The sequence below is a fragment of the Scomber scombrus genome, chromosome 20, assembly GCF_963691925.1.
Source record: "Scomber scombrus chromosome 20, fScoSco1.1, whole genome shotgun sequence".
In the NCBI taxonomy this organism is placed as follows: domain Eukaryota; kingdom Metazoa; phylum Chordata; class Actinopteri; order Scombriformes; family Scombridae; genus Scomber; species Scomber scombrus.
Window position 1 is genome coordinate 6,997,210 of NC_084989.1, and position 22,515 is coordinate 7,019,724.

The 22,515-nt window shown below is 42.5% G+C and overlaps 1 protein-coding gene across 1 annotated transcript; it reads left to right on the plus strand.

The window, feature by feature from the left end:
• Positions 1-248: 248 nt before the first annotated feature.
• klf6a (Kruppel like factor 6a) lies at positions 249-4,463 on the plus strand. Its single transcript, XM_062441364.1, has 4 exons — positions 249-593; positions 2,318-2,900; positions 3,897-4,020; positions 4,349-4,463. The coding sequence occupies exons 1-4, from the start codon at positions 492-494 to the stop codon at positions 4,398-4,400; spliced, it is 861 nt and encodes a 286-aa protein (XP_062297348.1). The 5' UTR covers positions 249-491; the 3' UTR covers positions 4,401-4,463.
• The last annotated feature ends 18,052 nt before the right edge of the window (positions 4,464-22,515 follow it).

Consider the following 22,515-nt stretch of genomic DNA (forward strand, 5'->3'; position numbering starts at 1 on the left):
GCCTATAAATAACCAGCCAATGAGAAGCGAGCAGCTGGGAGGCACTGGGAGTTAAACTCACCAATTAACAAGGAGAAAAAGCTAAATTAAGTCAGAGGGCGGCCGCGATTGGTCGCCTGTGATATCATTTGCAATGCTTGACGCTGCTCGCTGCCGATTGGCTGTCAGCCTGAAGGCGTAATCCTGCCGTGAGGAAGGGGGGGGGGGCGGGCATCGAGGTTTGAATAGGGAAGTTTGCAGAGCGCAGTTGTTCCCCATCCAGTCCGGTGCGGTGTTTGCAAATACCTTCAACACAAGCGGAGAGAAGAGGGGGGGACGGACGGACCGCTGCTGAAAACAAGCGCCGCTTCGTTTTGCATCGCAGGGGATACTCTTCACTCTTGATTCCTATTCCACTGGCTGGTTTTTTTTTTATACCTAAAAGAGAAGAAAAAAAATCATAAGTGCAGCTATATAGTCTTCTCTTTTTTTCTTCAAACTCTGGAAAAAAAATGGATGTTCTACCCATGTGCAGCATCTTTCAAGAACTTCAAATAGTTCACGACACGGGCTATTTCTCAGCCTTACCATCACTGGAGGAGTACTGGCAGCAGGTGAATATATATCATATCAGCTCTTTTTTTTCTTCTTTTTTTTTTTAAAGTCAGAATATGAGCTTGCGTGTGGCAAAGCGGAACTCAGCAGGTTTCACGCTCTTTTTTTCATCCTCCTTTTATTTTTGAAATTTGTGCCTTTTAACAGCTCACACAAGTGAAATGAATCCCTCCGCTTATTAACAGGTTGTAAACACAGGTTGCCACACCGGAGCGCTATTTGGTTATCAGTTTCCTTATGAAGTTTTTGGCAGGCTGAAGTGGATCAGTGTGTCAGTCTGACAGCTGGAGTCGAGGCTCTGCTGCGCCAAGATGAATGGAGAGAGAGTGTGAGAGAGAGGGAGATGGAGTGAGTGAGAGAGTAGCAGAGAGTAACTCAACGCAGCACAGCAGAAAGCAGCGTGCTGGGGCTTTTTTGCTGTTATATTTTGAGCATCTTCTTCTTTTACCGGATGGTTTGAGGGGCATGAGCGCCGGTTTGATTCCCAAACAGGAGTGATGGCAGCCCTGTGAGACATTAGAGGAAGTGGGATTTGAATTGAGGCAGAATCAGATGTAGTGTTTGTTGGCTCAGGGTCAGGAAATGATATGATGTAGTGTTGTTTTTCTTCCTCTACAACTCTGGTTTGGCACAGTTTCAAAATAAATAATCTAAACTATAAATGATATGATATAATGTTCCAGCTTCATTTTTTGTCTTTTAATCTCACCTTCAGCTCTTTTTTTCTGCTTCCCCCCTTCATATTCATGTCCCCAAAACATCCACTTACATCCTGGTTGTATTTGCATGGGCACCACAACATGAGACCATATCAAATGTCAGCCATGGCCAATTCCTCCTTGCATGAGTAGACAGCAGCACAGCTGGAAAATATTGTGTAAGGCTGCAGAAGAAGAGTGTGCCCAGAGGAAATATTTATTCTGTGCGAGCCTTGTCAAAGCTGCTGTCTCTGAGCACCTTCTAATGAAAGGCCCCGCTTTTCAACTTTAATGGCCCTGTTGTAAATTGGGAGCCGGTGTATCTTTCTTTTTTTTCTCTCTCTCTCTTTCTCTCTTTCTCGCACAGCAGGGTTTGAGTGTCTGAAACTGAGGAAGGATGTGATTGCATGTGAGAGGTACGCATGAGGAAAAGCAGCTGAATAGCTCATGCTGGAAGGGGGAAGTTGAATGGCTTCCTTAAAAGGACTCTAATGTGTTCAGTGAGTCATTTGGGCCGTTCGAAATGACAGTGCACGTTTTTTTTGGCTCGTCGGACTCAGGTGCTGGAGAGCGGGTGAATCAGCTGAGGTGATCTGTGTGTTGTGAAATTTGAGCCGAGGCGCCGTTAAGTTGAAGTATTTTCTTCCGGTGCAACTTGGAGGTTGAGTTCCGCCACGTGAAGCCAGTGAATTTAGGGTCATGTTGCATCACACACACAAACACACACACACACACAACACAGCGTTTGTAAATATGTCTACATTTGATCACGTGCTGTGTGCAATAAAGATTACTGCAGGGTTTCAGCAGGAATCGCTGAGGTTTCCTGTTTAATACTTCTGCTGTTGGCATATAACAAATATTACACCACACGAGGCTTTTTGGGGTATGTGCACATGCATGATTTAAAGGGATTTCCCACACAGAAGCATTTAGCTGCTCTGAAGGAGGCTTCCTCTCTCCAGCGCCTCTGTCGTAATGCATTTATCCTCACTCTGTTCTCTCTTCTGTTTGCATCCGTCCAGACATGCTTGGAGTTGGAGCGCTACCTTCAGAGCGAGCCTTACGTCTCCACATCTGACCTCAAGTTTGACAGCCAGGAGGACCTCTGGAGCAAGTTGATCTTGGCCTGCGGGGATAAGGCCAAGGCCGAGTCCGACCCAAAGATGGTCACGGCCCACGAGGAGGACAATCACGATAGCCAAATCTTGGACACCAACAGTGTGAATTCTGACGCCAGCAGCGAAGCTTCAGACAGTTCTGAGGAGCTCTCGCCCACACACAGCTTTACCTCCAACCCTCTGGGCTCTGTCTTGGTTGGCTCTGGACCTTTTAGCCCCTCCGTCATTAGCACTCCACCGTCCTCGCCGGAGGCCAACTCCGAGCCCGGCGGCGTCACGAACGGCTGGGTGGCCACGCACACAGAGTTGCATTTGCCGGTCAAAATCAGGAACGGCGGGATCGCTAAGAGTACGGAAAAGACGGGAATCATCTGCGGGGAAACGTCTCCGGACGGCAGGAGGCGAGTACACAGGTGTCACTTCAACGGGTGTCGCAAGGTTTACACAAAGAGCTCCCACCTAAAAGCACACCAGCGCACTCATACAGGTGAGTTTCTTGCCCAGATGTGGCCACATGTGGTGTGTGTTGACATGAAACTGAAAAGAAGTTCTCTGCTGCTTTTTTTTGTTTAAAAGGCTTAAACCAATTCATGTGTAGAGTTTTCCACACAAAAAAAAATCACTTTATATTGAGTGGAGGACGGAAGTGGAAGTGCTATTAATTCAGTCTTCCACCTTCACGTCATTGTCCATCCATTGTGTAATGTAATTAAAGGGCCTACATTGCATGATGTCCTCAGCTGGGGCGATGTGAGTATTAGCTCTGCATGGCTGGATACCTAAACTGTGACCTAATCTATCTGGAATGTGACTGACTGAGCCAGTGAGTGAGCGAGCGAGAGAGAGAGAGAGGGAGGGAGTGAGGGAGGGAGCAGGGGGAGGGGTTGCCCATGGGAGATAAAAGGACTTCAAAACAGATTGAGTTTCACCATGGGAAAGGGTGAATGGGCGGGGAGCCAGAGGGGAGAAGAGGGGGGGTGGGTGGAGGGATGGGGGGGGGGGGGGGGGGGGGGGGCACAGATTTTGGAAGGCTTTGAATGGTCATTTTGAGCGTTTCTTATTTTTGATTAGCGGCGTGAAATTGCACGTGCAGACTCTCCCTTCATTACGTGCGGCACGCTTTGCAGCTGCATCACCGCATCCGCCCGCAGCATTCCCAGCATGCTTCAGGTTGCGTAAACGTGTGGCCGGTGATCCGACAGGTTCCCTGGAATCTGGGTCTCGAGTGGCTTGTCACCACCTATGTCATCTAGCTCAGCCCCAACCACCCACCCACCCACCCACCCCCACCTGCTCTCCCTCCCCTCGGGGGTGATTGATTTGCGCGTATTTAAATAACAACAGCCCCGAGCAAGAAGAATGACCCGTCAGTCATCGCCTGAGCAGAGAGTTCCTTTCTCTTTTTTTTTTTTTTTTTGTGTGCAAACTCATCTCTCAAACTCAATCAAATGTCAACTCTTTTATTTTGTTTTTTGTTTCGCAGGTGAGAAACCGTACAGGTGTTCATGGGAAGGCTGCGAGTGGCGTTTTGCACGAAGCGATGAGTTGACCAGACACTTCAGGAAGCACACTGGGGCAAAGCCATTTAAATGCACTCACTGTGACAGGTAAGCTTGGTTGTTGTTTGGATTTTTTTAGAGCAAAGAACATCAGCAGTCCTTTGATAAGATGCAGATAGAGAGGGAAGGGTTACAGCACATTCTCATAACTCTGTTGATGCGATCTTGCTTTTCTTGCATCATCCAAATAGAGAGATGCATGCCTTTAAAAGATTGAAAGCGCTGATGCAAATAGTTTAAAACGCTTTAAAGTTGTTATGAAATGAAATTTAAGCTTCCAGAAGATAGAAACTTACTCCTTAAAACACATCCCTGTCAGCAGTTTTGCACTTTTTTTGTTGACTCCCCCTCTCTCTCTCTCTCTCTGTCTCCCCAGATGTTTCTCCAGGTCTGACCATCTGGCTCTTCACATGAAGAGGCACATCTAAAAGCAGGGCGAGAGCAACAACCAAGCAACGCAGCGGAGAGGAAAGTTTTTTTTTTTTTTTAAAGAAGAAGACGAAGAAGAGAAGAAGAAAAAAAAACAAAACAAACAAACGCCGTCTCCCGACCAGTCTCTTGGTTGAACTGTCCCAGAGCAGAGTGGCGGGAGTGTGTTCCAGCCAAAGCATGCCGTTTTGCACCATACTGAAACCCAGTGCCTCCGGAACCTCTCTTTGGAGAAAGGCGCTCTGAAGGTTGTCTGTTGCAACAAGAGGACAAAATCATGGAATGGGGGGGGGGGGGGGGAGGAAAGAGATTTTTTTTCTTTTTTTTCCCTTTTTTTTTTGTTTTGTTTGAGAAGGACTTGACACATGACAAAAAAAAAACAAAAAAAAAGGACCGGAAAAAAAAACGACAAAACAAAACAACAAAAAAAGCATAAACGACACACACACAAGAAAAGAATGAATGATTTCGTATGTATGGTGCATGATGTTTTGGGGACATCTCCCGGACAGCAGATACACTGGTACTTTACAAAAAGAAAAAAAAACTGTCTGAGGTAAGCATGTGTGCACTGTGAATGTCTGAGACTGGCTGCCTGGCTCCCCCCCCACCCCACCCCACCCCACTCACACACACCCCCACCCATCGCCCTATCGAGGAGAAGAGAGGATGGGTGGAATTGATGGATGGTCCGGGGCTGGTACCAGTGTTGCTGTGGACTGAATGGGTTTCTCGGGGGAAACATTCCATTAGTGTTTCCCTGGTGGCAGCGTGAGGATTACCTGCCTGTTTGTCTGGCACCCAGACTCAGGGGAGAGGAGGCGGGGTGGGGGGGTGGGGGGTGGGGGGGGGGGATTCTCTAAAAAGCTGTTGCGGCCTTGGGTTTGACCAGAAAGAGAAAAAGGGGGTCGACGTGTCACCTTCTGATGATGACCCAGAGACCAAAAACCCCTTTGCCCCCCCCTCTCTCCCCGGTCACTGTATGACAGGAGCTTTTTTTTTTGGTGTTTTTGGTGCAGCTACTAAATGTGCAATGTGTTATGTAGCCTGGTTTATTATTTTTTTACAAGCTACAAAGCTCATTTGTAGTCCAATTGTATAAGCTGTGTGCTTAGAGGTATAACACAACTATACTATAACTTCAGTATCATAGACAGGTGTTGCATGGTTCTAGGGTTTGTTCATTTCCTGTTTCCACTGTAATCAGGACTGCAAATAGTTTCAATAAAAGTGCAGCTAAAATGCGAACGGTTAAGTGTTACAATATTGTACATAATGCCTTGATGATTCCCTCTTCATCAATTTCCCTCATTCCTGTTTTTCATCTGGCTGGAGATTTCACCACTGCTTGCAATTTTTTTCCTCTCTCTTTTTCCTCTCTATCTCTCTTTCTCTCTCTCATTCATCCTATGCCTTGAGGACTAATTTTTTGATTTTTTGTACTTTCTTTCTATCTAATAATGCACTGTTGACCTTAATGGTGCCTTATGCAAGTGACTCAGCCCAGTCGGTAGCGGTGGTTTGCACCCTCGGGAAGTCACGTTTGTTGTATGGGTGATTTGACAAGCTCGATCAAGGCTCAATTACAAGATTTGCTCTCGCGCCTATTTGCGTTTTTTTAAAGACAGAAGTGTCTGCATCCCACTCCCAGTAATCACGTTCAAATGTAAATGTTCACAACCTTCTCTCAGATGATTGCCTTTTTTTTTCTTTTTCTTTTTTAAATCTTTGAGCGCCAATTAAGTTAATTTGTCACATTCGATTAAGTCAGATCATGTAAATAAGACGTATGCTGTATGTTTAGAGCACTTAAATTCATTTATTAAAGATGTTAACTACTGTGTAGTATGTACTGAAGTCCATTACACACAGCTCTAAGGTACAAAATGGGTTATTTAGGTGCAGTGCTGCTCCTTTTTTCCCTGTATCCCTCCCCACCACCTCCTCCTCCACCGCCACCACCAACCCAGACACCATCCTCCTTGTCCCCCCCTCCCCTCTGTTGCTTGTCGCTGCATCCCCAGCAAGTGGGACTGAAGAAAAAGCTAAAGATTTATTGTAATTAACAGGCTGCAGTTGGACAGGCCTCGCCTTGTACTGCCTCTCAGTAATGAATTGCTAAAGGCTTTGTTGGCATGGAATCTGTCACAGACTGCTGACTGTGTAGGTTGGTTATTGACCTGTCTGGGGAGCGTTGTTTTAGCCAAGCTGCAACAGTATTATGAAAACCACAGGAGCGAGTGAGGGGGTGGGTGGGGGGGGCTCTCGGGAGGAGATAAAGATCAACCATTGACGGTGCGCTATGGAAATTTTGCAAAAAAAAAAGAAAAAAAATACCTCCACTGAAGTTGAATCTGATCATTTTTGGGTAGGTGGAGGCACAGGAGGGGATGGATGCTCGACAAAAGGTGCCAACTAAAATAATTATAAGGATTTAAGCCTATTACTGCTTCAGGATAAAGCGATGTGTGCCACCCACTCCAGATCAGCGACCTTGCTTGTAGGGAATCCGATGTTGCAGCAGGCACGCTACGACATATGGATTTCAGATCGGCAGGGGTGAAAGTGGCAGGATGAGTACAAACTTGAAACTGCTTGCTGCGATAGATTTGGGGGCGGGGGGGTGGTGGCGGTGGGGGTAGAGGGCAGTGCTGGCCGTGCCTTTTGTGGGCAAAGGCAAGAAACATCCATTCTGTGAAAAGCAGCAGCCGATACTGTTCAAGTGGTAATTGAGCCTTGATTTAGGCCCCGTGTTTGCTCGCATCTTTTACACTCTCCATCATCTCTTTCATCCCACTATCCCAACTATTCTGTCACACACTCACACACTCACACACACACACACACAGACAGACAGACACAGACACTCACACAGCTCTTTGTTCTCAACTGAATCTTTGTATAAAAAGAAAAAAAAACAACTTTTGTAAAATTGTTATGTTAATGCTTTATGAAATTTTTATTTGAAATTGTTTTGCAAAATTGTTATATTTCTGTATGAATGTATTTTTTATTGGAATAATAAGAAATTCTTATCTGACTTTGGCTTGCTTCCTTTGTCTCATTTGTTGATTCTCCTCAGTTATGCTTCATTATTGTGAAAGCTTTTCGCCCGTGGGAGGCTCACAGCTTGTTGAGGATGAATGGCTACATTTCGACTTGCACGCTGCCCCCCCCCCCCCCCCCCCCCCCCCCCCCCCCCCAGTAATATGGACAAAATTAGATTAGGGCCAGGGTGTGAGCACCGAGGGTACGCTTCTGACATTTTGAATTTGTCACTTAAATAATGAATTAGAAACACGGATGTTCAGCAAACACCGAAATTCTTTCAAGTAGGAAATTGTGCAAGTGGGACATGGCATGGTTGTACCTGCTCTAAATGACCTCACCTCTTCCTGACTTGTAAATACCAGCATGAAAATAACTGGTTGCTAAATACAGAAACCTGACGCACCTCTCTCTCTCTGTGGCAAACACTCACATTTAGCTCTTTTTTTCACTCCCTCCTTCCAAACACCCCCTAGAAAAGTTTCTGTAAAATCCTGCTGCAGTGTAGTCTCAATTCCAAGAGCGAGTGACTGCTTGCTCCTTAGAGCTAGCTAGCTCTCATCAAAGCAGTATAAATAATTTATCTCCATCTCTTACAGCCCATGGCATTTAATTAGAGAGCCGCTTTTATACATTTGTTAGATAATTACTCTACTTGACACAGATAATGATACAAAACAGCAGTGGATAAACCAAAATAGCTGAATTTAAGTTACAAACTAACAAGAAAATAAGATGAAGAAGAGGGGGGAAAAAAGATCTCTGCTCCCCTGCTTATGGTGATGACCTAGAATGGGCAGGCAACTTATTAGTTCCTGTGATTTCCAGTAAAAAGCCCCTTTGGTTCATAAATGAAGCTTTGCCTGAAGTTGATAATTAAGCTCGCTTTGGAGAACCTCCCAGCTTTGGAGTGTTGTTTTTGCCCTGAATGCTGCAGCTCCTTGATCTCCCAAAACTGCTGCCCCGCTTGATTCGCCATCTTCGCCTTCTACCTGTGACGCTAAAGAGCAGCGCAAGCATCGAGAGTGTCTAAACTACTCATTGACCCACACTTTAGAGGAAAACCCCCCTTAGGCTCATATTCCTCTTCCAAAAGGTCGTACTCTTGTTTTAACCCTCTACAGTTGGCCACATGTTGCCTCTGATTCCCAGGCAGCTGACTCACATTCTAAAGCAGGAAAAGTGGAACATCCTCTTGTGAAGTGGACCGTCATGGATAATGTTTCTCGTAAATGTGGCATTGAGATGGCGTTATTCCTTTGATGTGTCCACAGCGTACATCCTGCATGCGCTTTCCCACATTGATATTGTAACTTGGTCCGAAGCCCGAAGGATTATTGGAAACAATTAATCACTTGAAGATGTGACAAGTCTTATCTGAATGTCTCTGGGGGAATGCGTAAGATGTGATCTTGTGTCCCGTGACAGTGTTATGCTGTGCAGACATGGTTTTGTCAAGACAGCATGGAATTGCTAAAGTAACTAAGTAGTTTTTAGTCAAAGCTTTGTCAAAGTAGGTTGCTAACCCTAACCCTAATACACCACCTCAGAGCAAACATTGTACTTTTGACTCCACCACATGTTCTTAACAGCTACAGTTAATTATTATTTTACACATAGTTCAAAGTGGCGTAATGTGATTTGCATCAGCTTTAATATACAATTGTACAATTTTGAGAAAAGGCCAAAAATAGTATCCATATTTATCTTGTGACCCTTCAGAAGAGCCAACACATTGGAAACCACTGGATTAAACCAAATTATATATAAAGTACTTAAAACAAGCTTTATTTGATGCATCAGTGTTAATAATTTAGTACAATATAAAATACATGTACTGTATAAAATAACACATTTTCATACCTCAAGGGACTGTATGAAAATAACTAGTGCAGAATTGCTTGAAGATTTCTATTTGATGCTATTTGATACTTTAAGTGAGATACTGAGATTCTTTTTCCTCCACTATATTCACTCAATAGCTATGGCTGCTAGTTATTTTGCTGATCAAGCATTTTCATACAAAAAAATATGAATAAAAACAAATATGATGTTTTGTTATAGATGAAAATACCAATATGTGATATGATATTAAGTGCTATACATCTTATATGTTAATGCAGTAGTAATAATAATCCACTAAATGAAAAGGACCATTCTGCATACTTGTGATAATTTAGGTATACTGCCAATATTTCTGCACTTTACCTCAAGTAAAATGCTGAGTGCAGCACTTTGTCAGGAATATGCACCATTTACTGTCAGCAACATCAACTGAAATGATGTTTATGTGTGGGACGACTAATCTCAGCACCAGCATTACCATTGTTCTTTACATTAGTTGTGAAATAACTCACGTATTTACATTGTATTGTTTGTTTTCATGTGATATACACAGGCATTAACACTGAAGAAGAGTGAGCATGTTACTCACAATCATTTCAAAGCTGCCATGCGTCCATGTCAGTTGTATCAGTGAATCTCAATGAATGTGACTATCTCTCACTACATAATTGCAAAGGGATTACTATTTTATCATTTCCTTTCAAGCGAAAGGCCTTCCAAATGTGGATAGTAAAATAAATCATTATCCAAAATTGCTGTGAAATAACAGAGCAGCAGGAATGAGAGATTGCCTCGCCTGAGTCACACACACACACACACACACACACATATACACACATGCACACGAGAAAATGGACTGTGATGGAGGCACACAGTGAGTTAAATGAGGGGAAATAATAAGGAAAGAGGAGGTTATCAGGCTCTGAGCCTGGTTCATTCAGCCAGCCAGACTGCAAGTCATCACATATGCAGACTTTACTCTGAAAGCACCAGCGTCAGGGCTTTCTCTCCCTCTCTCTCTCCCTCCCCTTCTGTTAATGGAGTCTATTAGGAGTTGGCTCGTAGGGGAAATAGGACTGAAATCAGAGGTCACTGACCCTCCTTTATGTTTCTGGCTTGCAAGCACCACAACCGCAGATGCCACCAATGCCATAATCACCATCATCACCATCCCCATCATCATCATCATCATCATCATCATCGCTATCAGCCTTCCCTACATTGTCATTCCCATTTCAATCCACAATGTCACTTTTATCATCAGAAACTCAAGTGCCATCAGCACTATTGTTATCCTTCTATCCTAATATCACTCCTCCTTGTTGAATCCCTCTTTAAATAATGCATATTTCCTTAAACGAACCCCCATCGTAAATTAGATTCGACACCTAATTACCATGTTGCAATTAGCAGAAGAAATGAGACAGGATCTGAGAACATTGCCCACAACAAAGTGTGCCAGATTAGATGGTTTTTTTCCCCCTTTTTTTGGTCTGTTCTGTTTTGTACTTAATCCCCATAAATACTAGAAGCTGCAGCTCTTTTTTTGCCTTTCAACTCAGATTAATTTCCGTTCTGACTGAAGCTGTACTGTGAGAGCATCGCTTTCTTTTGAAAATTGAGATGCAATCCTCAGAGAGAGTCCAACTCTCCCCAAAATTAAGTTACAGCCCTGCGAGAGATTTGCGGGTGACACATTGTAGCACCCAGCGGGGGTTTACCGAAAAACCTCTGCTAGACGATGTCGCCGACCGAGACCTTGTTACAGAACCCACGTTGAACCAGCGAACATGTCGGAGTCCAACGCAAAGTAGCAAAGGTGCCGTCACAATTTAGTGCGAGGATTACAGTTTGACGAATAAAAAAGCAGCTTCTCTGGACACTCTGACAAAAACCAGCCGTAGTAGCTTGCAGATATCTGTGGAATTACTCAAGTCAGCTCATCACGAATGAGAGAAAATTACTGTTTAATTCTACTCACAATACCAAATATATATTGAGCAGAACTACAAGCTTTGGAAAACTGTGGTTGCATGGCCAGTTTAACCTGCTAGGGGACTTCAAGGTGAAAATGATTACTATTGACCACCAGTTTGAGGTAATTGCATCACTCCCGACAACAAAGCTCAGCTCAGCAGGAGTGGGGAGTGATGATACTAACTTACCCTTTAGAAGAACATAGACTCAAGTGAATGCTGGGGTTGAAGTAGGGCTTTTGAAACAGCAGTTCAGATGACCACAGAACAACCTATGAGCAATGAATGTGGGGCCTCTGGGGGCACTGAGATTGTGGTGCCCACTTTGATCATTTGGTAATTCAGCCTAATGTAGTTGTTTGGGTCCGCCAACTAGTGCGATTTATCTCCACTAATGAGATCTGTCTTACTAAGAAACTAATCTGTGTATACATATTTTCTAAAAGACTATTCATTAATATTTTAGCATGTTACCATATCAGTGTCAGTATGAGAGGAGTAGGGCTGGGTGATATAGTTGAAATCCTCATGTTAAGAAGGGTATTTCCCATATATCTCACAGTATGGCAAATGTGTGCGATGAAAGTGAACAATGAACAAAGACACAGTCACATCATTCTTTTCAATGGGGCCACTGCATCGACACATCGGGAGCGGCGCCTCATAATTAAAGAAACACGTGATTGTCTTGCAAAAAAAAAAAGTTGAACCTTGCTCAGATTTTCCTACAACACAATCTGGCATCAATCCGGCAAGGAGCTGTCCAACCACACATTCACACACTGTTTACCTGGCAATCACTGAAGTGGAGGATACAATAGCAGATGATTGCTGCTAAGATAACTTCCCAGAGTTGTAAAATCCTGTATCATCCTGTATCATATAAACCCCTGTGCAGTTTGAAATAACACACGCCCTTCAATGCAACAGATACTGAAATGACTTTTTCAGTTACAATAAGTAATTTTGTCTGTTCTGGAGATACAACTTACTCTGAATAATTGATGTGAACAACAGAAATGTGTAGAATGTTAACATAATAAGGTCGTATCACCTCGATATGATTCTGCTGACATTCTATAAACTATAACACTGAATTATCACCCATCTGTAATAGAGACCTTCTGGTTAGATTATGTGGATCATTTTAAATCATTTAATGAAAAAACGCAACCATGACGCATTCATCTGACAAATAATCATGTACTTCAGTGATGATAATGTACTGCATGTGTGTGTGTGTGCGTGTGTGTGTGGGTGTACTGTAATAGAGACACAGAGGCAGAGTGACAGAGGAGTCTCTGGGTTCACACTCAGTCCTCAGAAGATGCATCTGCAAAGCTCAAGGTAAATGAGTCCATTTGAATACAAATCCGGGTCGAACTGGGTCACAGTCATAATTGTCTCTGTAATTAGATTCACTCTCCGAGTCTCTGGCTTGTGTCACTCCGGCAGACAGCGGTGGTGTACTCAGGAGGATGGACCAAAATACACTGTTAGCCTCTGGAGCCACAGGTCGAACGGTCAAGAAGAGGTGAGGACAGGCGAGTGTGCACATTCCCATATAATGGTCCCTGGTGTAATGGTGTTTTTGTCCCTGCCCTTTCCCACTCTCATTAAGGCATTCTTGGTGGGTCACATTGCTTTCAGAACTATAGATGCGATGCTTCGGTAGTTTATGTACACTAATGATCCCAGTTGTTATGGTACTGTCATGGCATTGGCGGTCATTCTGAAGCACTTGTTGCTATGTTGCTTTGTATCAGTGTCAGCACGTGGACAGAAATAACTGCATTGTCCCTTCTTCTGTGTGAAAGGCTCTGATTTCAGCTGTAACACCACTTACAGTGTTTCCCACAAATCCATGCAGCCCATCCACAATCTAAAGGGCAGGGATTTCATTTACAACATCTAAGCGAGGTGTCAAGCTTTATAAAAGCTGCTATGATTTTCAATTTCCACTGCCATTATATAGGTAGTGAGCAGAGACAGTTGCTAGTTGAAGTCAAGGTCTGAGATGCTTTAAAGTCCCCTTCTCTCCTCTACAGGTTAACAGTGGTGCATTTGCATTAATCACCATGACAACTGCCTCCTGACTCTGTGTTATGCCTGGCAGAGAGAAGAAGAAAGAAAGAAAGCAGCGGAGAGACGACGATAGCCTCCTGAAAAGATGTATTTTAATTTCACACTATGTGAATATTTTCACTTCAAACTGTTATGCATTCCGCTTTGCTCAAATCACAATTATTGTATGAAAAGATGAGACCATAGCGTACAAGTTGTATTACTTTTTGCTTCTAAGACCAGATCTGTCCACCTAATCTGTGTCTTAGAAATCCAGAAAATCAAATAGTAGCACAGTTTTTCCTTATATCTGTATGTTTATCATGCTTGGGGTTGCAGAAGACTGGAGTCTCATGTTTCAGGTGAAGACTAAGGTTATCCAGGCAAGGCAATTTATTTACAAAGTACACTTCATAGACAGTTGGACAAGATGCTTTACAAATTACATAATAAAATATTTGCAGTTCATTGTCAGTGATTCCATCCCTGACTCCGCTTGTACGCATTTCAAAGTGTTGTTGGGCTAGATACTCACCCCTGAATTGTTCATGATGGGTGCACCAGCATCCTGCATGGTAGCAAGGTCTGGGTACCATTTAAAAAATGACAATACCAGTACCAATCCAAGTACCCTTAAAGTGATACCAATACCAACTGAGTACTTCATTTGATATCCAATACATATTTTGTGCTTATCCGCTGAAACAGGCGTGTAGTGTAGCCACACTTTAGAGCGTTTAGTTGGCATCTTGGCTGCTGAACTGCTGTCGCATTAAATCGAAGAACGCTTGCATTGATTGGCTGTGAGCAAGTCCATACACATATTCTAGCATATATATATTCATACTCATATTTTCTAGCTCTGGGTGCAAAAAGGATCAACTGCAGTTATTGTTTGATGGGAGACGTTTCGATACTACTTGATATAGATTTATTTTGTCGAACTGATACCCAGCCCTAATGGTAGCTAAGATATTGTCACATATTTTGTAATCAGTATGATTTAACTGAAAACACAACAGTGTGGTTTAACAAGCAGCTAACGTTAGCTTAGTAACAGTGAGCGCTTTTTAGAGAAGTCCTCAACTAGCTGACCAACACAACGAAGGCAAGACTACTGGAGTCCAGTTGGCAGCAGAGAAGACAGTATAAGTACATTTAGTAAGTAAAGTAAGTAAAGACAATTTTTAAGTAACCATGGGGTACATTTCTTCACTTTTGGTAGAAGCTAAGCGCTTTCACACACCTCCCACCCCAGCACTAAGCTAACGCGTTTCACAGCCGTCTAAATACACAACCCTTCATCAAGCTACCAGTAAGAGTAAATTTCCAGTAATCATACTGTATTACTGGGATATACAGGAGCAAAAGCAAATGGGTACAAGTCTTGAAATCATAATTAACCTGTAAAAGAATTAACTTTGTTAAATGATTGTGTACTTTCATGTCATCACAGGTATGTAAATGTGGTCATGTAAAGTCAGTCACCAGGTTTTTATGCGTTTGATATTTACATTTCACTTAATCATCTCTCATTAAAACCTGAGGGCACAAGCGAACAGTAACGCTCATGCAGAATATTAATCCGCCTCTCTCTCTCTCTCTACCTCCATCTCAGGAATTAATTTTGCAACGCGCACCAGCATTCTTTGGACTAGACCCTAATTAATTTTTGGTCACACTAATTAATTATCAACTGAAAAAAGTGAGGAGCATATAGGAAATGCTGTAGCATGTGATGAGGAAGAAGGGAGATTAAAAAAAGAAAGAAAAAAAAAGTTGCTGCTGGTGCTGAAGGCAGCGGGGTTGATCTACATGCTAAACAGTGTGACAGTGTGTAAAGTGAATGTAGTGAAATTATCCCATTTGCACAACCTACATTTATGAACTTTTGTTATGGTATGTGGAAATGTTCCTGTGTGTGAATTATACTGTTAAATTCCTCGTGTTCGGGAAAATGCTTTCACCAGTTCACTGCTCTCTACTGTAGGTTACACATATGCAAATGGTCTTCACAGCCACATTGGGAAAAAATAAATGATAGAAAGGGCATGTACTTTCTATTTTCAGCTGACATGTTCCAGCATATTTCAAAGATTAATTGCAGCTCCCTGTGGAAAAAGACATCTGTCCTCCAATTATTAAAGCGATTGTTTTGTTTCGCTGGCTTATTCTTGGGGGTCAAGTGGGTCCTCTGGCTGCTGATGCACAACACTTCTGAGACGACACTTAGGAATGCTAAAAGGTTTCATAACCCTGGATCGACATTGAGGATAATAGTAGCCTCTCTCTGGGAAGCAAGTAGCCTTTTAGTACTACAGTAAGCTTGGAAAAAAGCCGACACATCGAGCACACATGATGCAGCAGTTATGTGGAAATCTCACATTTCCAATTTTGGTGCTTTTCATGCTTTCGGGGGTTTTATCATCAAGTTAAGACCAAAGCTGTTTTCCTTTACTTCTCGACAAGTTGACATTTAGATGATAGAACACTTTCAAACTGTAATCTATTTTTATAGAAATAGGAATTTGTGTTTTTTCAAACAGAAGTTGAGTATTAAATGTGCACAGATTGCTTCTTTTTGTACTGTACATGATATTAAAATCTAAAAAAAATTGATATAATCAGTGAAGGTAGGATGCAACTCTAAAGCTAAACTGATATACCAGCTCTGTGCGTCATCTGGTTGGTGATAGTTTGAGAGAAGTATGTAACCAAGAGGCAGAGAGGCTGACTGACTGCACCATGTCACGTCCAATCACTGTGGCAGACAGGCAACAGGTTACTTTGCATTTTAATTATGAGAAGGTCAGGCCGGGGTTTGTGCGCTAGCATTGTGCTTCATGTGATTAAACATGGACTGGCCGCATAATTTATAGAGCACGGAGGACGCTTTGACCCCACCGCAATTTTTACAATCTCACACAAGCCTTTGTTGGTGAAACGTAAATAATGCCAGTAATTTATGGCAGAAGGATGAAGGTTGTTGGTGGGAAAGAAAGAAAAAAAATCAATGATACATGTTTAGGCAATTTAATTAACACATACTCTTTTTCCCCCATCACACATTCTTTCTGTCTTTCTTTTTAACAAGTGTTCTCACCAAAGAAACAGGAAACATCCAAAAAGTACATTTCCCACAGTAAACCTGCGGTTGCAAATTTCAGCCCTTTAGATCTTCTAGCATTTGTCACCCAATACATTTCACTGTGGTTGTGCATTCTCATTTTTTATTCCCCACTGAGCTATTTTGAGGGCCGGCACTCACAAATGCATGAGGTGAAAAATAGCTGGCATAGATTACCTTGTGTAGTTTGAGAAATTTTAAAACATCACTTCTTTATGGGTGCCAACCAACATCCACCATCCCTCCCACAACAAAAAAAGGCTGCCCCTTTTATTCCCTATTTATTTCCCATGGAATACTGCTCTAATTCACATCCACTTTCACCCCGCTCCCATAAATGCTTACAGATGCCATTCACTTTGCTTCAGAACAGTAGCCTGGCCCTGCTCCATAAGATCTAGTTCTCAGACTTTAGCCTTTTTCCCCATTTGCATACTGTAACACAGCAGGGGGGAGGGAGGGCTAACTTTCTCACATGGGAGGCCAAAGACTGTGACATAATTGTTTGGCACATTATGAACACTCTGTGGCTGTGAATGCAGCCTCCCATGCTTGGCTGAAGAATACACTCCGGCAGAAATTGGACGTTTTGTCATGTGAGCAAAGGGAGGGGTCACGATCAAAATAATGTGTTCCCACCCGCCCTCTAGGAAATGCTTGCCCACCCATGTCCAAGTGATGTCAACACTGAGCACAACAAAAAAGAGCAACAACCTGTCGTAGCCTCAGGGTTGCCCCGCTCTTGGGCTCAGGGCCCATTCATGTAATTTTAGACCAGCAGCCTTTTCAATGACAATAATCCACCGTCATTATGGTTTTAATGGTGTTTTTCAATATAGCTCTCCAGATCCACTCTCACTCCAAACCATAAGCATCCTTTAGTACTTTTGAACACACACCAGACCTGAAAAACAGCGGAGGTGACGACATCCCTCCCCTCCCGCTCCTCTGCTGATATTACTCTTGGCCTTTGAGGGCCTCTGAAAAATTCCCCTATGATGAGCTGGAGGCGCCTGCTCAGTGGAGAGGTGATTTCCATAAACCAGGTCACTGTGGTGATTGTTAGGACTATGATCACTCATATCCACTTCACCATGAGGGCATGCTATTGTTTTGTCCCTGTGCCAAGCTCCTGTCACCCTTCTTTACATGGACAAAAAAGACTTTTGCCTCTGCAAACATGGAGGCTGAAGATAAGAGAGGGGGAAGCTAAAATAATCAAAACTTTACACTCTGTAGTGATATAATATAGAGTACAGCCTGACTGATACTGGATTTTGCGGCCGATACTGATATTAGGGAGTAAAAAAATTCTGATATCTTATATATACACAGAATATATAGATACAAACACACATTTTTTAATGTATTTTAAAATATTAAATCATGGTTACCAATCTTATCAGCGAGGCTACAGCCAGCAGCCAGTTAGCTTAGCTTAGCATTAGGCCTGACAACAGGAAACGCTAATAAAGCTAATGCTAAAGATATGTAGCTAAGTGGTGAGGAAAGTATTCAGGCCTTTCACTTAAAGCAATTTCAACATTTTAGGAAATAATCTGTCTCGCTTTCTTGATTTAGATGAAAATTGATATTCTCATGTTTGTGCACTAAATATGATGCTAGAATCAGCAGTGGGGATATCTTAGCTTAGCTTAGCATAAAGACTTAAAGCTAGGGGATACAACTATGGTCTGGATCTGTGTGTAGGCAATAAAATCTGCCAACAGGCACCTCTCACCGAGTACAATCTTATATCTGTAAAAACACTGTGTTTCACCATTTTGCGGAGGATTAGGTGTCAAACTTTATCTTGCCTGGGCGCAGTGACTTGCTGGAGTCATCGCTTTTAGGCTTTTACTCTTTAAATTCCTTAATTTCATCCTACTCAAGGACAAACCATAAAAACACACAGCGATAAACCAAAAAAGCAAGAAGACTCAAGAGTTTTCTCTTACTGCTGGCATCACTATCACAGTAAGATAGCAGCTGCAGCCAAGGTCTTGATCTCTTTGAAAACGAATCTAAAAATATATATCCAAATGTTACTGTGGAATTCTCCTTGTTTTTCTTTCAATTTTAAGTTCATTTTTCATCTAAACCACTGCTTATTGAAATATAAGTGTTCAAAATGAGGTTTTTTTTGCCTCCAAAGTGCTCTGCCATTAAGAGGCAGAATCCAGTAAAACTGAAGCACCAATCTGCTGAGAAACACTTTTGATAATAATTTTAAAGAGGGAGGAGAAGGGCCTTTTTGGGTTTACACCAACCAGAATGGGGATCTGCACATACTCACGCTCTCTCTCTCTCTCTCTCTCTCTCTCTCTCTCTCTCTCTCCCTCTCTCTCCCTCTCTCTCTCTCTAACAAACACACACACATAGGCAGAAATAAAATGGACTATCAATACTCCAAGGTACGCCGAACCCATTTATTTACAGTTTGTTTTCAAGTCATGGTTGGAACATACAACAAAAACAACTGAGCCTAGTTTATATTTTAATTAGTTTACCACTGTTGCGTATACAAATCATAATTCTGCCAACACCCCGCAACGGATCCCAATAAATGAAATGTACATTTTGAAAATTGAGCAGGCACGCTTCCAGAATAAAGGCCTAGTTAATCATACACAGACAGTTATTCATTGATTCTCTGCATCAAGTCGACTTCTGATACCGCACTTCCTCCTTATTTCCCCGCCAGCTATTCATTCCTTTTATTTGCATGACAGACTTCACGCAAGACGTTTCTTTTTTTCTCTCTCTCTCCTGACATTGTTTGGTTTTGTTGGTACGTATCCTGTTGTTTTGTTTTGAGAGGGTAAAGGTATTTGGGAGACTGAGACAGCCATATCAACCCTGTTTAGCATAAAGCTTGTGGCTGGCCCCGTCCGTGGCCTAATGAAAAGTAGAAGATAGGCTATGCTTGTCATGCTTGGCTAGCCCTGTGATCGGCAGACTGTGGACAGTTACTCTGCTTGCATGCCAATTAATCTCACCCTCTGAATTTCCCACCGTCCCTGTTTTATTCACCGCTTAATGAAAAAAGTCTGAGGGGTCGGCTTAAAACAAATCGTCATCACAACAATGCATGTAGGATTTATGTGCCATACAAGGGCTTTATCATCATTTTTGTGCCTGGAGATTTTATAGTTTCACACAGATTGATTCACTTTGCATGCTTGCTCCAGATATGGACATTATAGTCTAATGGTTTTATTTAGCTGGAGATAAAATAAGGCAGTACTGTAGGAGTCCCAGTTGTGTAGGATTACAGCTTTCCACGGACTGTTGGATGCCTCTCAGGATCATATTTTCCACCTTTTGATATGGTGCATTGGTTAAAGGGCACTTTCAGCCATATTAGCATGCTGCTCAGGCAGCCGCTGAACATTATTATTCTCTTTTATTTATGTGTCAAAGCAGTGGGAGGAACCTGGATCCCGGCTCAGGCTCAAACGCTCCTGGCTCTGTCTCAACAGACAGCCTGAGTATCTTTAAATGGCCAGTCATCACCATCGGAGAGCAGATAAAGATGGATTTCAGATGAAGATTCATCGGGTGAAAACAGACCTGAGCTTGCTGTTTTCAGCCCGCATCATTCATCACGCATCATCTGCTACATGCTTACAAAGAAATAAATAAAAAAACAAAACAGGCAAAAAAAACAACAACCGAAAAGCACTCATACAGCTATTTTACAAATCAACACGGAGCTGACAAAAAAAAAAGCCCATTCATCATTAATAATAGACGTGTTGGCTAAGCTCACAAGGCAAGTGAGGAATCCAGGTTACAATTTATGGGATAAATATTTCATCGCTAACATCTGTCTGTGTATTCTGTGCCAGCGTGTTTTGAAGTTGTTACAAATGAACGTCAAACGGAAAGTAAGTGAACAAGCCGTCGAGGGAATGGAACAAAGATGTAGCAGTGCTGGGAGGAGAGAGGAAGACTCACAGATAAAGAGAGAGAGATATGAAAAAACTGAACAGCAAACAATTTTCCTTGGCTCGTCAAACAAATTAAATATTCGGTTTGGTGGACCTTACTGTACTGCTTATACGGAGGAAAACAAAAAAAGAGAGAGAGAGAGAGAAAGGAGAGCGGTGGGGGTAGGGGTGAATGTGTGCCCTCTTGTGCCCTCCCCCTCCCCCCTGTCTTTTGGGACCGTGCCACGGCTTGGACAGTACTCGCATTCTTCCACAGCTTATCCCAGGACTCTCTCAATTAAGCGCTAATAGGCAACCACACAAAAAAGAACGCTCAAATTTAAAAAAGAAAAAAAAAAGAACAAGAAGAATAAGGGGAGGCACTCACTTTGCTGACATCAAAATTATTTTGGGCTCTTTTTTTTCATGACTTTGAGGGGAAATTCCCACCTAATTGCCCATACTGTTTCCCATTTCCTCTTTCTGTTTATTTTCCGGGTTTTTGATTTGATTAGGATTCCTCGAATCCTTCCTTTCCCCTTCCTTTCCCCTTCCCCGAAAGACAACTGTCTTCTCACTAGAACGTGGTCAATAAGAGAGCAGCACCTAGGATGGAGGCTTGACAGCTCTGCTTTGACAGCCACTTACATCGGCGGAGCACAGGTCAAAATGTCAAGCGGTCCATTTTGACAAAGTCTCGTGTTTTGACAGATATTTCAAAAACAGGCCGTGCTTATTGCGAGCAATACCAATAAGTTAACAATTCAAATTAGAGTGTCGGCTTCCTTCCTCTTCCTAAATAGCTTCCACTGCCATTGTATAATCAAGAAGAACAGAATAACACTGAACATGAATACAAAGTGCCTATAGCAAAGCACCATACTGAGTAGAGACTAAAGCAGTTGCCACATCAGAGCACATCCATATGAAATGAGTTACTGATGGGGCTGTTTTTCAGCTTCAGAGAATATGGCACCGAATCAAAAAACCCACACTTTCAAAAAGGAGGCAACCCCCACCCTCCAACAACGCCGCCGTCCCCCCCTCTATAACAACCAAAAAATACAGCTTAGGAGCCAAGCAGGCTGTGCACCCCAGCGTCTACACTAATGTGAGAATGACTTGTATTGATGCAGAAGGAAAGGGGGGGGGGGGGTGGGATAAGTGAGAAAATAAGTGTTACATCTGATGGTTGTTCTCTCTCTCTCTGTGTGTGTGTGCGTCAGGGTGTTTGATAAATAAATGATGTGTGCTTTCAGTGGCTACAAAAGTGTTAATTTCAGTCAAGTTCATTTGTTTAAATCTGGTTAGAATGCTTGTGCCGGCAACCTTGCATCACTAATAGCTGCCTTTTTCACACATTTTCCCTCTCGACTTTACGAGTGCTCTCCAAATCCCTCTCAGTCAAGCCATCTGAGCAGGTAGTGGACCAGGCTAAGCCTCGAAAATGTAAACAAAAGTACTAAATATGACAGAAAGTATCGCCAACCTTCACCACTTTATGTTCCTCTGCCTAATCTGCCTCCTGTTTCTTGATTCTTTCCATTTTTCCCAAAACACTTCAGTTTGGTTGAAAACAAAGTCACAGAAGGTCATTTCTGAAAAGCACTGAATACCACTCCAGAGTTCAATGAGTTTTTCCCTCATCTGCATCCTCTCAAGAGAGCTTTTCTTCCTCAAGTGCCGTAGTGGCCACAAGGACAACTACAAACATTCATAATTTAAATAAACTTCATTACACTGGCATTTCACAAATGCGGAGAAGCTCTCGAAAGCAGGGGAAAGAAATTCAAAAGCGGAGGTAAATGTGATGAATGTAGCCAAAATCTAGCTAATTTGGGTCAGAATTTGAAAAATATATCAACCGTGATCCTAAAGAGAAATTTCCAAGCAATGTCATTGTTGCAAACATATGTCAACAGTAGGAAAAAAAAACCTGGAATGAGTTGAGTTGTGCCATAAACTGCACAAATTATATATTTAATGGGTCAGAAATGTTTAATATCCCGTGTAGAAAACCAATGTTCAGAGTACAGAAGTAGCTTAGCATCTGATGATATTTTGGGATATAAAAAAGGTAATTCCTCAACACATTCCAGAGCTATTTTTTATTATCTATTGA

Bases quoted from the DNA above. Each gene is read 5' to 3' on its own strand.
- klf6a (XM_062441364.1), top strand. From the start codon at position 492: ATGGATGTTCTACCCATGTGCAGCATCTTTCAAGAACTTCAAATAGTT. The intron at 594-2,317 runs GTGAATATATAT...GCATCCGTCCAG, and splicing joins TGGAGGAGTACTGGCAGCAG to ACATGCTTGGAGTTGGAGCG. The intron at 4,021-4,348 runs GTAAGCTTGGTT...CTGTCTCCCCAG, and splicing joins AAATGCACTCACTGTGACAG to ATGTTTCTCCAGGTCTGACC.